Genomic DNA, 22,543 nt, shown 5'->3' on the forward strand with positions numbered 1-22,543 from the left:
ATGGAGCTGAGTGAGAAGGGAGGCGTGCAGAACAATGGATTTGTTCAAAATGAGGATTTTGAGGACAAGGAGACGGCCACCAGTAGCCAAGAAGAAATGCCAAAGACGTGCAGTGTTGATGTGGAGCCGGTGGCTGTGGAGGAGACCGTGCTGAAGCCTTATCCTGGGATGCCAAAGGAGGTCTTGCTGCAGTTCTCCAGCCAGGCCCGCTACAGGGTCACCAGGGAGATCCTCTTCTGGCTGGTGATTGCTGGTGCCATTGTGCTCGTGTGTGCTACAATTGCCATCATTGCTCTCTCTCCCAAGTGCCTGGACTGGTGGCAGGCCAGCCCTATTTATCAGATCTATCCTCGCTCCTTCCGGGACAGCAACATGGACGGGAATGGGGATCTGAAAGGTGGGTCAGGTTTCGTTCTTGCTGTGTAAGAGTTGTCTGTGTGTATGTGTTATACGAAAAGGAAAACCAGTGGAAAAGTACAGTCCAATGGACAAAGCCACCTTAATGGAGAGAAGTAAGAGAAGTTGTCAGGCAGCGTTAATAGCAATTCACATTGTTGTGAATAAATCCAGGAGCTGTTTGCTCAAGTAGAGTCTAAGTGTAGAATTAGAAAGGAAGTTGAGATATGGTGCTGAGAGCAAGCAGCAGCACAGCTGCTACCTGAGTCAGACACCTCCACAAAATCAGGAGGATGAATGGTGCTGAGCACCTGGTCCTGTTTGCTGGCTGCTCCTCCTAAGGGAAACTAAAACTGACGAAGAGGGGAGAAAGATGTGTTACTTCTTGTTTTCTTCATGCTCTAGGTGTTATCAGCTGGTAAAAATTCGTTGAGATGGGGCACCTGGTAGCAAGGAAGCAATGGCACTTATCAGTAGCTGAGCTGAGACTGCCCTGCAGGAAGGGAAGGCCCAGCACCAAAATGGACAATGCATTTCTAATCAAGAAGTGAGAAGTGCAGTACTGGCAGGTGAAGGGCAGAAACAGTTCCTGTAGCTGCATACCACAGTAACATGTCAGGAAGATAAAGGGACCAGAGTACAAAAAAAGTATTTTGTTTATTTCTGAACAGATGATGTCCTTTTCTTTTTAAATAGGTATCCAAGAAAAACTGGACCATATTACATATTTAAATATAAAAACCATCTGGATCACCTCTTTCTTTAAATCCCCTTTAAAAGACCTTGGATATGGAGCTGAAGACTTCTATGACATTGATCCCATTTTTGGATCAATGACAGATTTTGAGAATCTAATTGCAGCCATACATGACAAAGGTAAGCTGCACCTCCAAGCAAAGTAACTCTGTTAAAAAGATGCACCTTATAGGGACAGTCCCTCCGTGGTGGCATTAATCAGGAGCAGATGGAGGTGCCAGCAAAGGGTACAAGGCAGCTCCACAGCCACGTGAGCTCCGTGACTGCCTTCTCCTGCCCCTTGGCTCTGGGGCAGAGCTGAAAGCAGGACAGAGGGCACAGGGAGCTACAGCAGCAGCACAGGGGCTGCCTGTCCTCTGCAAGGAGGATGCTTCTGCCATCCATGCTCCCTGAGGCCTGGCTTATGGGCACTGGAGGGCTGGGATCAAGCTGAGGTGCAGTTCTGTCTGACTGAACATGAGGGAACACACGCTTCTTTCCTGCCCTTGCATCCTTGCTTTGGTGCTTTTGTGCCTCAGACCAAATGTTTGCTCAGGTGTTTCTTCTTACAGCTGCTGAGCCAAACAGAAAATGGTTTGCAAGTCTGAAAATATTTGAGGTTTCAATAAAATGTCTGTTCTTTAGGAAGGGTGATGAAGAATGTGTGATCACTGATGCTAGGCTGGTGAAGTGCCTTTCTCACCTGGGAGGTGCGGGACAGATGTTGAAGTCAGAGTTAGTGAAAGTGGTTCATAACAGCAGAAATCTGTTTTGATTGTTCTCTCCACTCTCCTTTCCCTCACAAGCTGTGTTCCAGCTACTTGCAAACACCAGTCAGGTCCAACTGTTTTGGTAGTCTGGTACTTTTTGTGGGGTTTTTGTTCCCCTCTCCTTCACCAGAGCTCTGGCATGGAAGAAGCCCAAATACCTCTGATACTGCATTTGGAAAAAATATGAATATTGTCTTAAAAGGCTAAATGTAACATTGTAGTGCAGAGGGAGGATTGATGGGGTTTTTTATGTTTTTGTTTTTATTTTTAAGGGCTAAAGGTGATAATGGATTTAATACCAAACCACACCAGTGACAAGCACCGGTGGTTTCAGCTGAGCCGCAATCGGACAGGGAAGTACACGGACTACTACATCTGGCAGGACTGCAGGCAGGCTGCTGGCTCAGTCATCCCTCCCAACAACTGGGTAAACACGGGAAGGGACACACACACACCCCAAGCTGGGTGCCACAGAGCAGAATCGGCTGTAACATGATTCTCCTGGTGTACACGGGGTTGTAAGTGACTGGTGAGAGGCACAAACTGATGTTACTACATGAGTTAGTGCAGATTAAGATTAAAACCAGGTTGAGAGATCACTTGAAAAGTTCTTACTTAAAGTGAAATTTTAAAAATTACTTTTGTTTCTTCACCTCAGTGTTAAATCTTCGTTCATTAAACAAACACACAAAGAAAAGGTTGGGCACAAGTTGTTCCTTCTGTGTATGGGTATTCTGTTCTAGAAACTGTGTCAGGTATTCTGAAGTCATAGTTGGTTGCAACAAAACAATGTGGTCTTGGCTTTTGTCCTTTTTTCTGGGAAGTGCTCAGGCCAGAAAGTGCATTGCCTATTTCAAATAGATTTATTTTAGATTAGAACCAGTGGGTGCATGATTAGGAACTTGTATATTCTAAAAACTCCAGGTGGAATTAATACTTTGTACCAATTTGTATAATTTCTCTTTAAACTTAAGAGTCTTAAGAACTATCTTAGCTTTTAGAATCCTTTATTAGAGAGATGGTGATAAAGTTTAACATTTTTAACTTGCTGACTCTTGTTGACCCTTCAAAGGGATAATACTAAATTGTAGAAAGCTCTAAGTTAACCAAAGCTATTTTAAATAAGTTTTAGGAGAAGCAATTCCAAAATAAATGTTCCCATGCATGTTTTCCCCTCTATTCCAGATATTTCCCAATGAAAGCTAACTTAATAACAAATTTTCAAATTCTACAATACTGAACAAGAAATAGGTGTGGTAAAGCATAACTAAAGGGAGAGCAGCTGTGTGGCAAAAAGAAATGAAAATCATAACTACCAAAATCTGTTCAAAATGTAGTCCACTGGTTAGGCACTTTATGCTTTATTTAATGCTTGTAATGCCGCACATTTTAATGGATGCACAGGAGGAAATGTTTGTTACGTTAGTAGTTCTGATTGTCTCTCTCCCTTGGCTGAGCAGGTGAGTGTCTTTGGGAATTCCAGCTGGGAGTTTGACGACGTGAGAAAGCAATGCTATTTCCATCAGTTTGGGAAGGAGCAGCCAGACTTAAATTTTCGAAACGCAGCTGTCCAGCAGGAAATCCATGTAAGTGTGGACCCCCAGGTGCTGAGCCCACCCAGAGCAGCTCTTGCACTTAAGCCTTAGAATGTAGTGTGGAGAAGTTTTTTATCTCTGTTGATACAAAGAGTTGTTAATTAGCCGGTCAAACGGAGGGATGGCACCTTGTTTAGCAGAGAGATGTTTGCATTCTCGGGAAAGCAGAGGCGATGCTGATTTGAATTACAAGGAGTGCCTGGGCTTGTTGATAAGGGGGAGATAGAGAGTTTCGATCTGTCCACGTGTCTGATGACTTTCCAGGGGGAAAATGAGTGTTTTCCCAGTGAGAGTTGTGGTGATGGTGCTGCTCCGATGGAATCTCATTCCTGTCTGCACTTCAGCCACTTCATGTGTTTAATTGAATCGTAAGCGTTTGCCACTTAGCTCTGTTGCTGCCCGGTGCTCCTGGGATGGTCTCTGCTGGCCTCTCCCCTCACCACGAGGGTACTGCATGAGCTCGAGGAGACAAAACGCTTCTGGTCACACCTTTTAACTCAGGCACACAATGAGAACTACTGAAACTCCGGCATTTCCTATGAAAAAAAAGAATACTTGAAAGCTGGGAAGTTTGTCCTGGTAACACCAGCCCTTTGGTAAATGTGTATGAGCATCATGTTAAAGAATAATTTTTGTCTAGTGTTTTAATTCTAAATCCTGTTGCAGAAGGTTAGGAGGACTGAGCAGGATGCAAATGGACTTTTGCAGAGAAACTCAAGTCTTTGGTTCAGCAGCACAAGGGCACCCAAGAACAGCCAATCTGGGCAACCAGCATGTTGTGGTTCTCATGTGTAAATAGATGCAGATTGGTGCCAGTGAGAGACACATCAGTGCTTGATGTTTGCAGTGCTGATACCCGGGTTTGCTTTTGTGCTGAGCACAGGTATAAGCATGGACATTTTTGGGTAGATTCGGTATTGGGCAGACACTGTATTGAGAGCTGCTGCTTTCAGAATTGTGTTATGATAAAGTGCAGCTCAGTGAGGCAGTCCTTATTTGCCAAACAAAAATCTGTACAGCTTGAGTGTGCACTGGTTCTACTCCAGCCAGTTCAGACAAGTGTACTTCATTTGTTTAAAAAAGGCAAGTCACTAGACTTTTTAAAATATATATATATAAAATGTTTTTTCCTCTGATGAAGACAAGAATCACAATTAAAGGACTTTGCAGAAACCACTCAAGAGGGACTGAACTTTGGAGTTTTTTGTTAAAACTGGGGCAATTAAAACTGTAGTAATATAATTAGTGAAGTAGAATATAATTTTAGTTAGAATATAATTTAGTTTAGAATATAATGTTAGTCACTAGTAGTGACTAACATTGGAATTTGATAGTGAAATTTCAAATCAATAGCATTTGTAATTGTTGGATAATAATTTCTTACATTCTTGCGAATCAACAAATAAGTCTGAAAATTTTAAAAAATTACATCAGTCAAATCAAATAAGAGAGAACAAATGTTTTAAGAGCTCTATTGTGTAAAAGAAAACTGGTGGCACAAGGTTTGTGCTGAACAACATATTCCTGCATATTTGAATCAATGTATTCTAATTGTGTGCAGCCATGGCATGAGTGTTCATCAACAACGTCACTTAGCATGAGCCCAGTTATGTTGAGGGATGAGATTAGAAACTGCTTTTAGTGAGCCATGCCCTGGCTTTGGTCTCCTGAATTATGGGAGAAGTTAGAGACCAGTCTTTTTTTTTTTTTTTTATGAATGAAATAGTAAGACATATTTTATTTAGCTATTAATTTGACCTTAGACCAACAGGATTCACTTTAGCTTCTAGAAAAATTCGAAGTACAAATCAAAAAATGAATTGTTATGTATTAACACCTGCTTCCAAGTTTAGTTTTCTTTTTAAGAGTATACTATTTTAAATGGAGTGAGCTTACTCAGACTTTTCAATTTTTGCTTTTATCTAGGACATTATCAAATTCTGGCTTGGCAAAGGAGTTGATGGACTTAGTTTTGGCACTGTTAAATTTCTCTTAGAAGCAACACATCTCCGGGATGAGCCTCCAGTGAACAAGTCTCAGAATGGAGTAATGTTTATGTTCTGTCTTTGCTTTCTTTCCTGCTTTTCCTATGGAGGCAAGAGTGCCTGCTTTGACTCTTTTGGGTCTTAACTGTGGCTGTAGGAAAATCAGGTCAGCCTTGGGAGGCGGGTGGGTCCTGGGCACTCTGCACAAAGAGCACTCACCACCAGGGAGCCCCAGTAAGAACGGGAGCACAACTAAAAACCACTGGTGTAGGCCATGTGGCACAATGAGAGGTGATTAAACACATTTGCTGTTGTTTATGTTACTTGCTTTTGCTCTGATAGTGAACTATCATCACTTGGTGATGCTGCCAGGTAGTGCCAGCACTAAGAGACTTCTGTGGAGCTGGGGGTCACAGGCAGCTGGCCAGCTCCAAGGTGGTGGTGCTGGTGTTGTGTTACTCTGTCAAGGCACTGCCCATCTTTGGAGCCTGGTCTGAGGCCACAGCTCATGCTGTGCCCACCGCTCCAGATGGGCTCTGTTGGTTAGTGCTGTGGCTGGGCTTTCCCTGCTGAAGGATGGGATCCAGAATTGTCAGTCCTCAGCTCTGTGCTGTTGGTGTTAGCATGCTGAACTCATTTCAGTAAAAATTCATGACTGGTGCACTGCCTCAGGAAAGTATGGGGAAAATTTGGAGAACTGTGAAACCTAGAACATTGGTGAACTAATGTGAAGTACTCTACCCCGCTTTAAGGAGAGTATCACAGCCTATTCCCAGCTCTACCATGACTACACCACCACCCAAGTTGGTTTGCATGACATCGTCCGCAGCTTCCGTCACACCATGGATGAGTTCAGCAGAGAGCCTGGCAGATACAGGTAACCAGCACAGCTGGCCAGTCCTTTCTGGTATTCATCTCCCTCTTGCTAGCAAGAAAATGTTCTTTTATTAACATAATATGCCACAGAAATGCAAATCCTCCAGTGCAGAGGCTGTACTGTCTCTTCCCCAGTGTATGCAGAAAGGAATTGGCTCTGTTAGCTCTGCTCCGTCCATGGACTGTATAAAGGTATAAAGAGCAGAAAAGGAAAACATTCTAATCACAGAGATACTAATTTATCAGCCCTGTGATTGATTTATTCTTTAGTTTTAATGGTGCAGTTCAAGTGAGACACACAGAGAGTGTTAAAATCACAGAAAGGTTGAATTTGGAAAGACCTCCTGAGGTTCTCTGATCCAAATCCCCTGCTTTTTAGGGCCACCTGGAGCCAGTTGCCCAGAAACTTGTCCAGATGGCTTTTGAACATTTCCAGCAATGGAGACTGTACAACCTCCCTGAAAAGCCAGTGCCAGGGCTCAGCCACCCTGACTGGTGGGAGTTTCCTGATGTTCAGAGGGAAACACCTGTCCTGTGTTTCAGTTTGTGCCCACTGCCTGTGGTCCTGGCTCTGGGCATCCCTGAAAAGAGCCTGGCTCTGTCACCTCTGCACCCTCCCTTCAGTACGTGGATGAGATGCCCCTGAGGCTTCCCTTCCCCAGGCTAAACAGCCCCACCTGCAGCCTTTGCTCCTGGGGGAGATGTTTCAGTCCCTAATGGCCCTCGTGACAGACTGAGGGAAGGATTACTGCCCTCACTTGTGGCAGCACTCCCCTAATGCAGCCCAGGCTGCCCTGAGCCGCCTGCAGGGGCACACTGATGGCTCACGGGCAGCTTGAGGGACCCCCACGTCCTCTGCTCTGAAGGAAAGCATGGAAATTGCTGGAATGGAGTGTGTGGACATGGATTCAGAAAGATAAAACCTCCGTCAGATACTTTAGCCTTGTGTTGACTCCTTTAGATTTTTCTCCAGCAATTTCCCAGGAGTACTGCTCCTTGATTCCTTGTCTGCCTTACCATTTTAATATTTTTTTGATGGGGAGAGGGAAGTGACCATAATTCTTAATGCTCTGTGTCCAACCATTTCTAACTTTATTTCTGTTCTGTGTAACCAAAAATGAGCCAAAAAAGCTATTTGTGTACTTCTTTGTAGATTTATGGGTTCTGATGATGATGAAAAGGAAGATATTGAAGCAACAATGATGTATTATGGAACGACTTTTATCCAAGAAGCAGATTTTCCCTTCAATTTCAACCTAATTAACATGAAAAATCTATCAGGCAACAGTGTTTCTGAAGCTGTCAACTCGTGGATGCAAAACATGCCTGCAGGAAAATGGCCAAACTGGGCAGTAAGAGTTCTAGAACAACTCTCATAGGAAGGGCTTGTTCCTGTAGGGGACAGAAAGCACACACACACACACACACACTCACTCTGATTTCAGTGGGATCAGCAGCCTGGGCCCATGGCTGAGCTTGTGAAAACTCTCAGCTGCTGTAGTTGGAGTCGTTGGCACTGTCCGGCTCTGCTGCCCTTCAGTAACAGCTCCACTCCCCTTGCAAGGAGGACAGAAGGGAATTTATGATCATGCCTCTCCCTCAGTGTCTCCAATGGCTAAACCACCAGTGAAAATGGAATTGGGATAATTATCTTGACCATAAACTGACTCACTGCAATGGATTCTGGAACCCACCCAGGGCCAGGGCAGAGAGGAGCAGGCTTGGGAGAGCAGTTAACTTAAAACATTGCTCCTCTTTTTCCTAGGAAGCATGTTGGGAATGTGCAAAGGATCTTTACAAAGCAAGCAGAGCAGTCCTCACACAGCAGAGAAAATAGCAGAGAACTGTAAGCAGGGACAACAAGCAGTTGTTTTTTGTTATCTATTCCTCACTTCTGCCTCGTGCTGCTGGCACGACTTCTGTGTATTAAATTTTTTGGAACAGAAGTTTGTAATGGCATCAAGGTACCTCACAGCCCTGGAAGGGAAAGAAAAAAACCCAAAACATTTACTACCTTGTTAAATTAGTTAATCAATTTCACATATGCATGAAATTTTATAATCTGTGTTTAACAGAATGACATTTTCTTCAGGTTGGAAGTCCTAATGCTGCTCGGATTTCAACTCGGATTGGGAAGGAGTACATCAATGTCATGAACATGCTGCTTTTAACCCTCCCTGGCACTCCTGTAACTTACTATGGTGAAGAAATAGGCATGGAGAACATTGCATCAGAAAATGTAAGTGAAGAGCATGTTAACTCTGGTCCTGTTGTTGTTTAGTTCCAGGTAACAGAACACTCAAAAACACAAGAATTTTTGTTTTGCTAACCAAACCCAGTCATTCTCACTGCTTAAATGGTTTTCCATGTTCCTCATGGCAAACATCTGTACAGCTTGTGGAAATGGCCAGGCCAGAGACCAGAACCAAGGCCTGGATGTGTGTCTGAACTGGTAGACTTCAGTTATGGATGTTGATTTCTGTCTTGCTCCGGATCAGTCTTGCATGGTTTCCAGCAGTGGTGCTTCAGCAGAAGGGACAGCACGTGCCAGCACTGGGCCTGGCCAGGGGTTAGGAGAGGTGCTGCAGACACATGAGGGAAGATAACTGAGCTGTCTCCTTCCTCCCGTGCCCTCATCATCATCATGCCAGAGTCCATTATTTCCTGGCTGTTATTTAAAGGAAGTCAGGGTCTGATTCTGTCCCAGCCACGGCTGTCATGAGTGTGCCCAAGCTCAGAAAAAGGGATCCGCACGAAGGGAAGACTGCCTGGTGGCAGACAGAAGTGGCTTTTGGTCATCATGCATAGTCTGTTCCAAAAGGACAGACTCATCTCTGCCTCTCCTGGCTGTATTTAAGCACCATGAGAACATGGTCCTATGGCAGATGCTGCTTTTCCTGTGGAAAGCCTGTTAGGGAATGAGGCAGCTGCTGGCAGTGTTAGACATGGCATTGGCTAGCTTTGTATCAAAGGGACACAGGTACTTAAAGCACAGGATCCTCTCCAGATTTGTCTGATTCAGATATGGCGAAGTGATTCTCTGATTTAAAAGGAAACCATTTCCTCTGAGAAAACCCCAGGTCAAAGCATCTCCTGCATTTTCTTGCTGCTGCTGATTACTGCTAACAGGGTGATTCTCTTAAGGAAAGTGGCTCACCCTGAGCTCCTCAGGGTTCACTCTCTTTTAGTGGCTACCCTGTGGCTCAGGGCTTTGGAACAAATGCAAACCCACCCTTCACTCAGGCTGGAGAGGAAGGCTCCCTGATTAATGGGTGTCTTAGGAAAATGGAGAGTATTTGCTCAGGATTATACAGGCTTTAGTCCCAGCACTTCAAACACTTCAGGAGACACTGAAAGAGGTAAAGATGAGAGGCAGTGTTACCAGTGTTGAAAACTTCGGATTTTTTTCCCTGCTTTTCAGAATATGCTAAAAAGGAGAAACCCATTATTTATAATGTCACAAAGCAAAGTGACAATTTCTTTTGTTAGGCTGCTGCTCTGACAGATTGTATTGAAAAGTGTCCTTTATATGAAAAACAGTTTTCATGGAAAACAAACACTCAAAGTATGTGCAAAATATTTTATGCCCTCTTATATCATTAAATTTAAGTGTCAGATCTTTTGGCAGCTCTTCAGTAACAATGAGGAAGCTTTTTCAGAATTTTTCTGAATTCTTCAAAATGAGAACTTCAGACTTTTTCTACATCAACACTTTTTAATCAGCTAAAAGCCAGTTTTCAATAGTTTTGCACTTGGAAATAATAATTTTACCTTTCTAACACAAACAGTCCTGTCAAAATTGTACCCCTTGCAAATGTAAGCTTGAAGAGTTCTGGGGTGAAAAGTACAATACTTAGAAAATAACAGACACTGAACAGCAATTACTTGTTGTTTACTGTTATTTTAATGACATCTCTTCTAAGGACTCATTACCTCACATATTCACTCTCGGCATGTCTAGATATTTATCAGAATATCTTGGCTGTCATCAGTAAACTTTTATCCAACCATCTGTTGCAAAGGATGACAACTCTAGTAAGAGTCATTCGGGAATTCCACGTTTTACCCAGCAATGCTGTATCTGAGATGATCCCCTCCCTTCCATTTCAAGAACTGTCTTGGTTCATTTTCTCCTTAGATTTGGACTACAATTACATCCTCATTATTTTTAACTTAAACCAAAGAAAGCAATACTGAAAGGAAGATAATTTGGGAGAGGCGAGAACATGCTATTCAAAGAATAATTTTTAATATGCTAATCACCACTTTTATTTTCTAGGCAACCCTCCCAGAGAAATCCCCCATGCAGTGGGATGGAAAAGCTAATGCTGGTTTTACTGAAGGCAACAGCAGCTGGTTACCTGTTAACTCTGACTACCAAAGTGTAAATGTGGAGGTAGGTATCTACATGTGTAACAAACTAATGGTCTCAAAATATTTTAATGTATCTATTTTGCTCTGGCTTCCTTTTAGTAGTGAGCATTGGTAGCAGGAACAAACTCAAGGCAAAAAAAAGGCACTGAATCCTCACAAGTTATATTAGAGAAGAAAATCCTTGCACAACAAGGAGCCTATTTCATCTATATTCATTTAAGCAGAGTAACTACAATTATGATGTTGATGTTGCAATTTGGCTCTTTAACATCCTTTTAATCCTTTTGATGTTAAATTGAAAACTGGTCTCTTTTCCCCCATTTCTACTGCTATAGAAAGCACTGGTTTTGTAACAAGAACTTGACATAGACTGACTCTAACATAAGTAGAGCAGTGAATCAAACAGATTTTGCTGACCTACAGTGCTGCCCAAAATTGAAGGCAGAAAATAAATCTACGATAGCAGAAATAGAAAATGTGAAATAAACCCAGTGACTGCAGTAGACTGGACTCAATGAAAAAGATTCAGTGTCAAGCTCTGAATGGCTGTGGCTTTCTCCTGAATCAACAGTACTGAAAGGAAGCTGGGGGAGGAAGCAATCACTTTAGTGCTGGGGAAATGTTACACTTAATAAACTCTGTGACTGCCACTCCACACGTGCCAAGAAGGGCACAGAAAAAGCAGATTTTCAGTGGCATTTGCAGACAGATTTGAAGAGGGGTAATTGTCAGCACGGAATTCCCAGCAGCCTGGGTGGGTGTGAGAAGGGAGCTGTGTTTCCTCCCTCAGACCAAGAGCTGACCCTCTGGTGCTGCCTCTTGCAGATGCAGAGCGCCTGGTCCAACTCAAGCCTGGGTTTGTACAGAGCGCTGACTCTGCTGCGGAACGAGGAGCTGCCCTTGAACCGAGGGTGGATGTGCCACGTCTGGAATGACAGTGACGTGTTCGTGTACGTCAGGGAGCTGGATGGGATGGACAGAGTCTTCATGATGGTGCTCAACTTCGGCCAGGAGGCAACAACAGACCTGCAGGCCAGAGTTCCTAACCTTCCCTCTGAAGCTGTAGTGAGACTCAGTACTCATTTTAGCAATGCTGGCAAAGTGGTCAATACCAAACTAATTAAAACTGAAATGGGAGAAGGCCTGGTCCTACAATATAAAACAGCAAAGCCTGTTCATACTATGGAAGCTTTTCAAGGGAAATGTTTTGTGGCAGAAAAAGCTTGTTATTCCAAGGCCCTCAATTTACTCTATGTGAACTGTTAAGTAGAGGAGTAGAATACCTGTGCTTTCATATTAATTTAGATGATACTAGCTTCAGGGAAATGCTAAAAATGCTCCATTTTCTTCAGCTTTTAGAATGTTATTTGTATACAAAATAAATGTCCTGAAAAATCAGATACATAATTGTCTTGTATCTGTATTTGTGATGAAAAGGAAAAATAATGGTATCAACTCCCCCTTAGATGTGTGGAAAAGTAAACCTGTTCTAAAAACTGTCCTGTTTAAGCATGTATTTGTGGGAGGAGAGAGAATAGCTGCTTTCTGCCTGCTGACCCTGGAGGTTGCTGGTCTCTTAAGTGCTCCTGTGGAATCCCAAGCCTGTGGCAGTTCACTGTAACTTTTTAGAAGTCTGCAGATTTGTAAAAATTATTCCAAAGGGATAGCCCTATATTTGTTAAAACAGGGGAACACAAGCAGGATTGGCGTATATTGTTGTGATGTTTCACCTCTTCTCTCAAATCTAGTAACTGATTATCCTCAAAGTTAGTAAGAAAAAGAACAAAATGTAGCTAATATCTAATTCCACACTCCTAACTGCATTTCCAGTTGATTCCCCCCTTCCTTGCTGAGTTAGAATATGTTTGCATTCTCTCATTTCTCTTCCTGCCCTAAAGCTGAGGTGAGGGGTGTGTACTTTAGTTCAGAGGAAGCAGCTGAACCAACCCTACTGAATGTCAGCACAGGTGCTCTGACTTGCACCTGCTGCACCTGCAGACGTTGATGTTGCCCGGGTATGCACCACACATCCCTTTCAACAAGCAAGGCCCAGCAGATTTGTGCCTTGCTCAGAGGGCAGCTAAGTCATGAATCAGGCTGCTTTAGTGGGGGCATTCTTTTTGTTTTACTGGAGATACTCTGGCATCTTCTGACACATTGATCTTGTCCTCCTGAGGGATTTGGTACCTCCTTCTTAAGATTACCACGCTAGGTAAAGCAACTTAAAGATTTTTAATGTATTCAGATCAGAGTTCTGCTAAAATTCCTGTTCTTGAGAGTGTTTTTCTTTGCAGTTTGCTCAGTCCCACCACATGATCAGTACAGCATGGCTGCTGTGCAGAGAGAGAGGGCAGCAACCCCCATCACCTACGTACGGGAATTAGTTCTGGAAGCAGTGAGACTTGGATGTCAGATACTTTGGAGGAGTTCTGCTGCCTCGTGTGAGATGTGCCTTGGACAGGAAGGCTGTGCCTGGTGCCTGTGGCTCTCCTGTGGGGCTCTGTGTGCTGCTGCTCTGCTGGCTCAGTGAACAGAGCTGCTGCACAAACTCATTTCTGCTGGCAGCTGCTTCTGCACAGCCTGGCAGGGCAGAAGTCCAGGTCTTGCTCTGTATTTTTGTAAGGCAGTGCCACACCCAGCTCTGTGTGCTTGTGCCCATAAAGCAGGGATCTGAGAGGAGAGATCCTCTGGAGACGGATCTCTTGCTTCCCATACAAATCCAAATCTGACCCTAAGTTTCTCAGGTGGTCAGTGTGTCTGGGAGTTATTTGCAGGATTTGCTGTGATGTTGGGGATGGCACACTTCCTCAAGTTCTCTGTTCAGAAAAGCAAAGTGTCTTGCAACCTAAAATAATGAAAATATTTTATTACAAAGTCAAGTTCTTTGCACTCTAAACATTCAGGCTCTTGTGCAGCTATTCTAGTAATCTTCCTTTTCTATACAATGCTTAGAAATACCTTGTCCCAAGACAGCATGGAGCTTTTCCTAAAAGAATTCCTCTTGGGAATAACTGCCACCACCACCAAATTAACATTTTCTAGGATTTGTTAAAATTAAGAGTAATAAAATTAGTATCCAACTGTGACAGTCTGAGACATCAGTAAAAATATGTTTGGTCTTGGCAATATTTTGCTTTTAACAAGCATGCTTGTAAAAAGTGCAAATTCTTGAAAGCTAACTGTAATAGCTTTGATAGCACAGATTATGCATTTCAAAATGTAAAGATCCAACCCATCATGTATGTTTTACACAACGAGGAAGACAGGAGTAAATACTATGACAGTTTCAAGCACTTAATACTCTACAGAGCAAGACTCTTCCTGCTGGAATGATGTTTTGCACAACTTGGAACCTTTCATTCAAATCTCCTAGCACATTACAGTGGGAATTGAGGCTATTTCAATAATCTGACTCTGTCACTCTCTTTTATATCTGTAAAAGTATATATATGTATAAAAATAGATATAATTATATATAAAGATTGCTGGGTTTTAAAATTACATATATATATGTAAAATCAGCAGTTGCTCTAGCAGTTTTTCTTTATAGTTTAACCATACATTCAATGTCTGCCCAACTACTGAGGCTGAAGTATTCCTTGAGGGGGAATATCCCCTGCACCATGTTATGGAGCTGTGCAGTAAAGGGACCATACCTCATTCAGTGAGTGCTCCCAGGATGAATCACAATGACTGCCATTTGCCTGGACATCTAGGATGATATTAGGAATCCAATTTCCTGGAACAATGAAGCTGATGATCACTTTACATTGAATGGACAAGGAAAAAAATTAAGTGGGTATGTGAATTGTTTAAGGATAGCTAGTTCTCCTTGTCCTGACAGAATTTTGATTATTCCTTAGGAAAAAGAGAATTGTAGAGGGGCTTTCTGAATGAATTATTTGTATTTCTAGTAACTGCATATTTGGAAAATATTAATCTATTTAGTGTGTTTGTTCTCTCTGAGTATTTTTGGAAAGACATGCTCTTTTCTTCCTGCACAAAGAGCACAACAGCAACTGCAGCACCGGCTGCAGTTTCTCAACCACTGCAGTTGTGCTGCTTAGAGACAGGGCATCATGAAATGTAGAAAAGGTTATCCAAGACCTTTTCTGGTAATGATGGTAAAAGCCTCTCCCCAGACTGGATGGTACAAGAAATTTGTCAAGCTTGAATGTACCTTTTGCTGGAAACTTCCAAAGCTAGGGTAAGTTTCAGGTATGAAAGCACCTGTGCCTTGGCCTTGCTGTCACTCTAGCTTGGACTAAGGACCTGCAGCTTAACAAAGTGAGAAAAATAGGTTTTTGTATAGCGGCAAAAGTAAGATTTTTCTCCAAAGGTTGCTGAGAACTGCAGCCTGGCCCTGTCAGCAGCTGGAGTGACAGTGTGGGTTCACTCTGCACTATCCAACAACTGCCCTATGTGGAGGCCTAGGAAAGAGTGAGCCCCCTGACAGGCTTCCAGTCTTTGGTTTTGCATCTCAGAGAGTGTTCTGAGTCTGCTGTGGAGCTGGTGATATGGGATTGTGTTTGAATTCATTTAAGGAGGAGTCAATCTCTGTGGTCTTTAATTTACATGACTATTAAATTTTGGTTAACTCCATTTATCTGTGATATTCTTATCCTTACCTTTCTTACTTGTTCTGCTGGCATGATCTAGTGCAGCCTTCCTGAGTTTCTGAACATACTGTAAAATTCCTGTTAGCGGTACCCGTTCATCATTTTCATACGCCGTGATAAAAACTGATGGATAGCACTGAGATCAAAAACCAAAACCAGTTAAACACTTGACAACTGGTCTTTCTCAAACAGTAACACATTTTTCTCTTACTGTACAACTTGTTAGGGTTTATTTAAGAACTCATCTATTTCATAATTACTTAGTGTTTTCTAAGAGTTTTATCACTCTAACTGCAAAAAGTATTTTAGTCTGAAAAATGACTTCACAGTTGGGCATAATCTACCTGCAAAAGGTCATAAAAACATCCTCTTCCCACTGGTAAAGGCCTGATGCCTGTCTGCTTGCTGATGATTGCAAAAAAAGAAAAAAGGGAGTAATAATCATGGCATAGTTTACCTTAGAACAGTAGTTGAAGTTTATTTTTGCAATCTTTCTGCCAAGAAGTTGGTTTTTAAATAGTAAGAATTTTACTTAATGAAGCTGCACAACACAGCTAACACACTGTCATAAAAGAGAGATTTCCCTTGAGATGACAATGTCAAAGCTATAGGTCCTCTTCCCTTTCAGTGTTTGTTTGTTTTAATACTTCTAGAAAGGTATTAAATCAGTAGAACATACCCCCACCTCCACTGGAAAGTACCTCAGGTGGAGGTAGTTTCCATCAGTGGAAAATACCTCCAGTGGAAACCTCCTTCCTCCTGTGTCTGCAAAAAAGCCAGCAAAGCACAGGAGAATGTCAAAACTGCCCCACAAAAGAAGGCATTTTGCATGTTGAGATTCGCTACACAATAATCTATTACTTCCTGAAAGTCCTAAAACAAAAGCAAGTTTGGAAATTCATATCCTTTAGGAAAAGGCGTTGGGTTAATTTCAGTAGTCACTTGTGACTCCAGCTATTGCTAAGATTATTACTGAAATAATTTATATTGGAGGTTTTTTAAAAATTTCAGTGATCTACTTCTGGTTTTCTTATAAACCACTACACTTTATGCCTGAAGTATTCTGCACAGAAAGCATAGTTTTACCTGTGGCTTAATATTCTGGTATGGGCAATAGCTTTTGATATACTTCATACACTTTTCATCTTCTAATGGATTTCCCCATTCTTCTTGTTCCTCAATTGTCAGTGGGAGATGAGTTTTCATCATTATATTTAGAACATCTACGAAAGGAGCCTTAGAAATCATTAAAAAAAAAAAGTTGGCAAATAGGACAGAGGACCTTGAATATCTGAGTCAAGATGAACATCAAAAATGAGGAGAGTGAGCTTTGAACTGGAATGTTTCCAATTCTGAAAGTGGTACAATAGCACAGATAACACAGTATGATGTTATGATCTGTACAAGGTCTGCAGCAGCTCACCTGTAACACCATGGCTCTGAGCAGGGCTGGGTCAGTGTTGCACAGGGCTCCAGCCAGAACTCCCCCAGCACTGGCAGCTGCCAGGGCTGTGTGCTTGGGCTGAGAAAATCCCTCTTGGTGCAGCAGCGTGATGCAAGCCCTGAGGTCATGGAGACCTTTGAGTTTGTTATACTGACATCCATCTCTGTGCCAGCTAAGGCCCTGTTCTCCTCCACCCCTGAAATTTAATGCAATTCAAGTTGGAGTCTCTTCAGAAAACATTACATGGCATAGCTTCAGATAACCAAAGAACAGCAGCAGCCACAGAGTGGCACATCACAGTTTGCTTTCCCAATTAACTCTTCTCTGCTTTTGCCTTTACCCTTCTTTATGGCTAAAAGAGAAAACATGAAGGCAAAATAAATCCAGTCATGATGACTGGTGAAAATACTACCTGTAGAAGGGCACATGTGCTTGTGTCCTGGAATCCACAGGAAAAGCAACACTTTAGGAAATTACATTTTCATTGTAGGCAATACAAAATCAGATAACATTATCTTTTTATACAGGAAACTACAAAAATATTTCCAATACTTCCATTACTAACACTATTACTTATTAAAAACAGTAGAATAGTATTTCTGAGCTCCACACCAGACTCTCAGGATTTGTCTTCCACTTAGCTTAAATTCTGAGACTGTTAGAAAGTTGGGTTTGGGTTTTTTTCTCCCCCGTAATCTGTGAATTTCAAATGCTACTTGAAATGTTATGTTTTGTAGTATAGAATTATAAAAATAATTTCTACTTCTTTCTATGCAACCAAAATTTTGGTTCTAAGCCACCTGAAGCTTCTTCTTCTGGTTTCAAGTTTAAAATGGATTATTTGATTAGCTTGCCATCTTTGGATGACAAATCCATCTTCATGTAGGACTGACCTGCATTTTAAGATTCTTAGTGGGGTGCGAGGAAGAACAGCACAATGCTTGCCACTGAGTACAGCAGACTGAATATTTGCTGAATTTGTTTTGGGACTGGTATTTCCAACAATTATTCATTCCTCCCCTTGCCTCCCCTCCCTAAAGTGATTCTTTTGTTATCTTCCTTAGCTACTGAGAAAAATTTGAAGCCTGTTGTGCACTGCAGTTTGATAAAACTGGTAGATTTGTAGCTAAACTGGAGACAGATGATTTAGCCAATAAAAGAATAAGGGCTGCAGGTTAAATGCTAAGCTGTTGCTGTGGAATGTAAATGGCTTTCAGAAGACACAGACTGAGCATTAGCACACAATGCTCTCAGAAGGAGAGGGAGATAACATGTCATGGCAATTTCAGCATCTCACCAAATTTTGTCTTGAGCAAAGATGAGACAAGAAGTAATGAGACTTGAAAAGATTAAAAGGTACATACAGCCATCATGTAGATTTAGGAAACCTAAAATGTAGTGTGCTTTTGTGTTTTTTTTCCCTGAGGTAAATTAAAAAAACTACCTAAATAAAAAAATCTAAGAAAATAGGAATAATTAGGTATAGGTACACCAAAAAAAAAAAAAATTGGTGCATATTCAGTTGTACATGAGCAAGTACCTGTGTATCCTGCAAAATAAAATCTTATTTCTATTTTATATTTGACTTACCTAACATGGCAATATGCTAATATCCAACCCTCTTCAATTAACATCAGCTTCTCTTCTTTAAAGCTCATGTTCAAATCTATGCCATAAGCTCCATATACATGAACTAGAAGTGGTCTCCTGTGTAGTTCTTTAGAATTCTTATTATGAAAAACTGTAATTGGCACCAAAGTTTCATCCTGGAAAAGAAGGAGTAGTTTTACAATAAGGGACATTGCAGAAATCTCAATGACACATGGCAATGAAAACTTCAATTATTTATTTTAAAATGTGTTTTTTTTGATTACAGTAATTTTTTTTCACTTAGAGTGTACAAAGGACTCTTGAAAAATAAAGCCTGAGACGGAATCTCTGCTGTGTGGGCTTACAGATGCAGAGTATAAATTCATTTAAGTGCAACACCTGAGGAGTTTTTAAAATACCAAAGCACCCAAGTCTTCCTTCCCCCTTTAACACCAAGAATATATGTTATTAACAATAGAGTTTACCACTTACCACAGTACAAACTCTTTATTAACATCTGCAAATTTTTAAACTCAGGCTGTTAAAACTTTCCTTTCTTGATCTGCACTGTGCAGCTGGTTGTGGGGTGTTCTTTTCAACAGCTGGCACCTTTTTCACTTATCATGTGGAGTACAATACCATTACATCAACTAGCAATTCTCACTTATACTAAGCTTCTTGACTCATCGTGTGCTGTTATCTCCTGTGGAATACCCAGGTTAATGGAAAAAAAAAAAATCACGACTCTTTCTTGTTCTTCTCTGTAGCACTGAAGAAAACACCCACTGTTTAATAACTATAGCACCAACTGCTCTTTACATTTTTTAATCTCTGTTCCCTGCCAAATGCACTTTCTTTAAATGGGTGGGGAGGAAGGAAAGAATAAAAGGAATGGGAAAAAGACTGAAAAATCTTACCTTGCTTTTAGCTAGTAAACGTGTAGTGTGACAATTCGTAATAATTGGTACCTCTTGCACAGCTTGCTCAATGAGATTATTTTCTTTAAATGAATATGCAAAACGCTTAGGGGGGTGTACTGGGGAGGAGAGCTGAAAATAGCAGGTGCTGGTGGTATGATCAGGATGAGATTCCAATTCAAATTCACAGGCCCACGTAGGCAGCTGAGAAAACATGGCATTTCAAGTGAGACCCTTACACTGCTTCTGCAAATTTTGCTTAATATGTCCTTCAGAGTAAAAGACTTTGGATATTAACTAATAGTCTTAGTTTGTATGTAGCACAATCTGTATTTCATTTAAATTCAATAACAAAATAGTCAAGAAGTGAAAGACTGGTGAACTTTTCTCCCAAAACCATTGGATAAAGTTGGACAATTGATTAAAAACAAAAAATAAATTCAAATTCAGTTTAAAATGGGTATTAGTGCAGACTTTTTAAAAGAAAACATTTGAAATGATTGTGCATCAGTTTTATTTTTTAGATCCTATTTTTCCTGGCATTTCCAGTTCTACTTCAACACATTATACAGCCAAGTCCATGTCAGCTATTATGCTTTTACTGTGAGTTAGCTCAGTAATGCTAAGCCACTGAAAACCCCTGCCTCTTAACTTTGTTCCTAGTGCCAGCCATTGTGAAGAACAAAACCTTTTCCTGGCACATTCACCCTCAGATACTTACTGTTATTATATTTAAGGTTTTTAACTCTGCTAAGAATGAAAGAAATCAAGATTCATTCTTTGAGAGCAGCAGGGACATAGCCAAACCCTCTGCCAGACCATTACTTACTTGGGTTAGGTTGCTAGAGGCTTCTGAAAAGGCAGCAGAAGTCCAAGTTCTCCTGAGTAACTGCAGGCCCTTTCTGAATAAATAAACTACGGCTATTTTAAAAAATTGAAGATTTTGGAGACCATACAGTGTACTTTGTCAAAAACCTTTTTCTGTAGCAGTTTTATAGAGAGTAGCATTGGCAGTTGTTGCAATAAACTTGTGAGTTGCTCAGACTGTTATTTTTCAGGTAAACAAATCAATTAAATATTTCACCTGAATGGTCTTCAGAAATTGTATTTGGCTTAAGTCCCTTTGTTTTAATCAGGTATTTAATAGCTAGAGAATTAAGCAGGTATTTAATAACTAGAGAATGGAAGCATATCCTTTGCACCAATTGTACTGCAATATCAACTCTTCCCATTTATTATGGAACAGTGTCCATACTTGTTTTTTGAACAAGTATGATTTCCGATTTCTTTCTCCTGTGGGAGGGGCCTTGCTTACACCAATGAGTGTAGGCAGAAAAAGGCTCAGTAAAACTAAGTAGAGCATTTAGGGAACTAAGTCCTGTTTACATTAGAAATCAGCTGTATTGTGAAGAGCTTGACTGTAATCTGTTGAAGAAAGAAGTGGCTCACAGGATAGCTGCTCTTTAACTTTCTAAATGCTGCAATAAGCCACAGGTAATACAATTAGTCATAACGATGAAATTGCCAGTATTAATAGTTTCCAAACCACTTTTTGCTTTTGGAATTTATCTTTGCTTTCAGTATGTTATGCCAAAAAAAAATAGCTGGAAAAATATTATGCTGCTTAAACCAAGCTAAAACATACCTTTATCGACTGAACTGAGTGTGAAACAAAGGAAATCACATTTAAGTAAAGATGACCAGCATTCTTCAGGAACATAATACAGTCATCACTGAACATCTCAAAGTCTACTAGCTTGGTTTTCCTTTCCAGTGCATAAACTAACTGCCAGTTCTCCTTGCCACTGGAAGCTACTGGTGCCTTCATCAACTATAAAAAAAAAACAAAACCAAACAACCTTGTATTACTAAAATGTACTAAGAGTTACAAATGAGAGGTACAGACTTATAGGTGATCTCATACATTTTTCTTGCAAAAAATACTTATTTGTATTTGGGGTGTTTGCCTGTCTAAAACTGGAGATTTTTAATCTCCCTTTACTTAGGCAAAATGGAAGAACAATACAGTAACATTTGGAGAAGACAAAGTCTCAAAGAGTACTCTACAGAAGACTGTAATACAATAAGTGCTTTCAGTATGGCCAGCATAGTTGTAGGTAGGTTTGATTACACAAACTGAGATCACCAACTTAAATTTTGGTACAGGGGTAAAGACTGTTGAAGCACAGTCATTTCTTGAGGCTGTCAAAGGAGTTAGGATAAAACTGGCCCCCTACAGGTGACACTCCATGCAGCACTATCAGTCTTTTTAATCCATGCAGCTCTCTCTCTTAATTTATTTCAGTAAGCTGGGATGAACAGAATTAAAAGCCAACCTTACTATTTCTATATGACCTGCAATAGACATCTAAATTAATCCTATGAATGCAATTATCAGTCAAAATTGCCTTATATTCTGCAGGTTCTCCATATGTAGTAAGAATGTACAACTGGTCCTTCCTGTGCTCAACGTGGTACATGAGCCCCGTGGTTCGTGCTTGTACAAGAGCAGGTGACTCAAAGGGATGTCTGCAGTCAACCAGCCAAACTTCTGAGGTTGTCTTGCTGTTGCTGTTGATAGTGAGAAAACGCCTGTCTTTTGTGCAATAAAGGTCTACAAAGAATCTGTAGGGAATCATTGAAAAAAAAAGAAAGAAAATGTTATCAGTATTTTAAAATACATCAGTTGTTTCAGAATCGTAGGCTTCCATCTTCAAGGTAATGTCTTTCATGAAGAGATTCTTGTTCTCTTGATTAATGTCTTTCAAGGTAAGAAAAAACATTTCTGTAAGCAGATTGGAGAAATTTCAGGCTACTTGGCTCCCAGACCCACTTCTGCTGCATTTACCCTGGGATTTAAAACCCTTCAATCTTGTGTGTGAAACCTGAAATCTGCAAGGAAAGCAATTTAGTTGTTGTCCAACTAAATCCAGGTTTTTGTATCATTGAGCTAGACTAGAAGCTCGTTTATGCATACAGGCTTTAAAATTCAATCAAAATGCAGATCTTTTTATTGAACTTGTAACCCTATTTAAAATTTAAAAAGTAGTAATGGATAGTTAAAATAATAAATGACATCATGTGGGAACAGCAATAACAAAAGTAAGAGCTATTAAAAAATAAATTCATAAAATGTCTATGTGCTACTGACCTAACTGTCTGAAGCAAATAAGACAAAAAGTACTGTTTAGAAAGAAAAAAAGCACAGAGGCTTATATGAGGCAAGATGGACAATGTTGGAG

General features: G+C 40.9%; 2 protein-coding genes across 6 annotated transcripts in view; one reads left to right on the forward strand and one right to left on the reverse strand.

Annotated features, from left to right (window-relative positions):
* On the forward strand, positions 1–12,132 carry SLC3A1 (solute carrier family 3 member 1). Its single transcript, XM_058800861.1, has 10 exons — positions 1–397; positions 1,093–1,272; positions 2,174–2,328; positions 3,362–3,487; positions 5,423–5,542; positions 6,234–6,358; positions 7,511–7,709; positions 8,450–8,596; positions 10,637–10,753; positions 11,557–12,132. The coding sequence occupies exons 1-10, from the start codon at positions 1–3 to the stop codon at positions 11,995–11,997; spliced, it is 2,007 nt and encodes a 668-aa protein (XP_058656844.1). The 3' UTR covers positions 11,998–12,132.
* PREPL (prolyl endopeptidase like) overlaps positions 3,865–22,543 on the reverse strand; it is a 26,276-nt gene continuing 7,597 nt past the window's right edge. For 2 of the 5 annotated variants that reach the window (XM_058800859.1, XM_058800858.1), the window contains exons 6-14: positions 21,710–21,926; positions 20,947–21,132; positions 19,302–19,505; positions 18,385–18,560; positions 16,774–16,990; positions 16,437–16,586; positions 15,360–15,486; positions 14,388–14,470; positions 10,112–13,576 (exon numbers count right to left, since the gene is read on the reverse strand). In XM_058800859.1, the coding sequence (XP_058656842.1) occupies positions 13,496–13,576; positions 14,388–14,470; positions 15,360–15,486; positions 16,437–16,586; positions 16,774–16,990; positions 18,385–18,560; positions 19,302–19,505; positions 20,947–21,132; positions 21,710–21,926 (1,441 nt within the window). In that variant the 3' untranslated portion in view covers positions 10,112–13,495. Of the gene's footprint in view, positions 4,033–10,111; positions 13,577–14,387; positions 14,495–15,359; positions 15,487–16,436; positions 16,587–16,773; positions 16,991–18,384; positions 18,561–19,301; positions 19,506–20,946; positions 21,133–21,709; positions 21,927–22,543 lie in introns of those variants that run through there. The other 3 variants (XM_058800857.1, XM_058800856.1, XM_058800860.1) reach the window with 2 other exon arrangements.

This window comes from Ammospiza caudacuta, chromosome 3 (assembly GCF_027887145.1).
Source record: "Ammospiza caudacuta isolate bAmmCau1 chromosome 3, bAmmCau1.pri, whole genome shotgun sequence".
Taxonomy (NCBI): Eukaryota; Metazoa; Chordata; class Aves; order Passeriformes; family Passerellidae; genus Ammospiza; species Ammospiza caudacuta.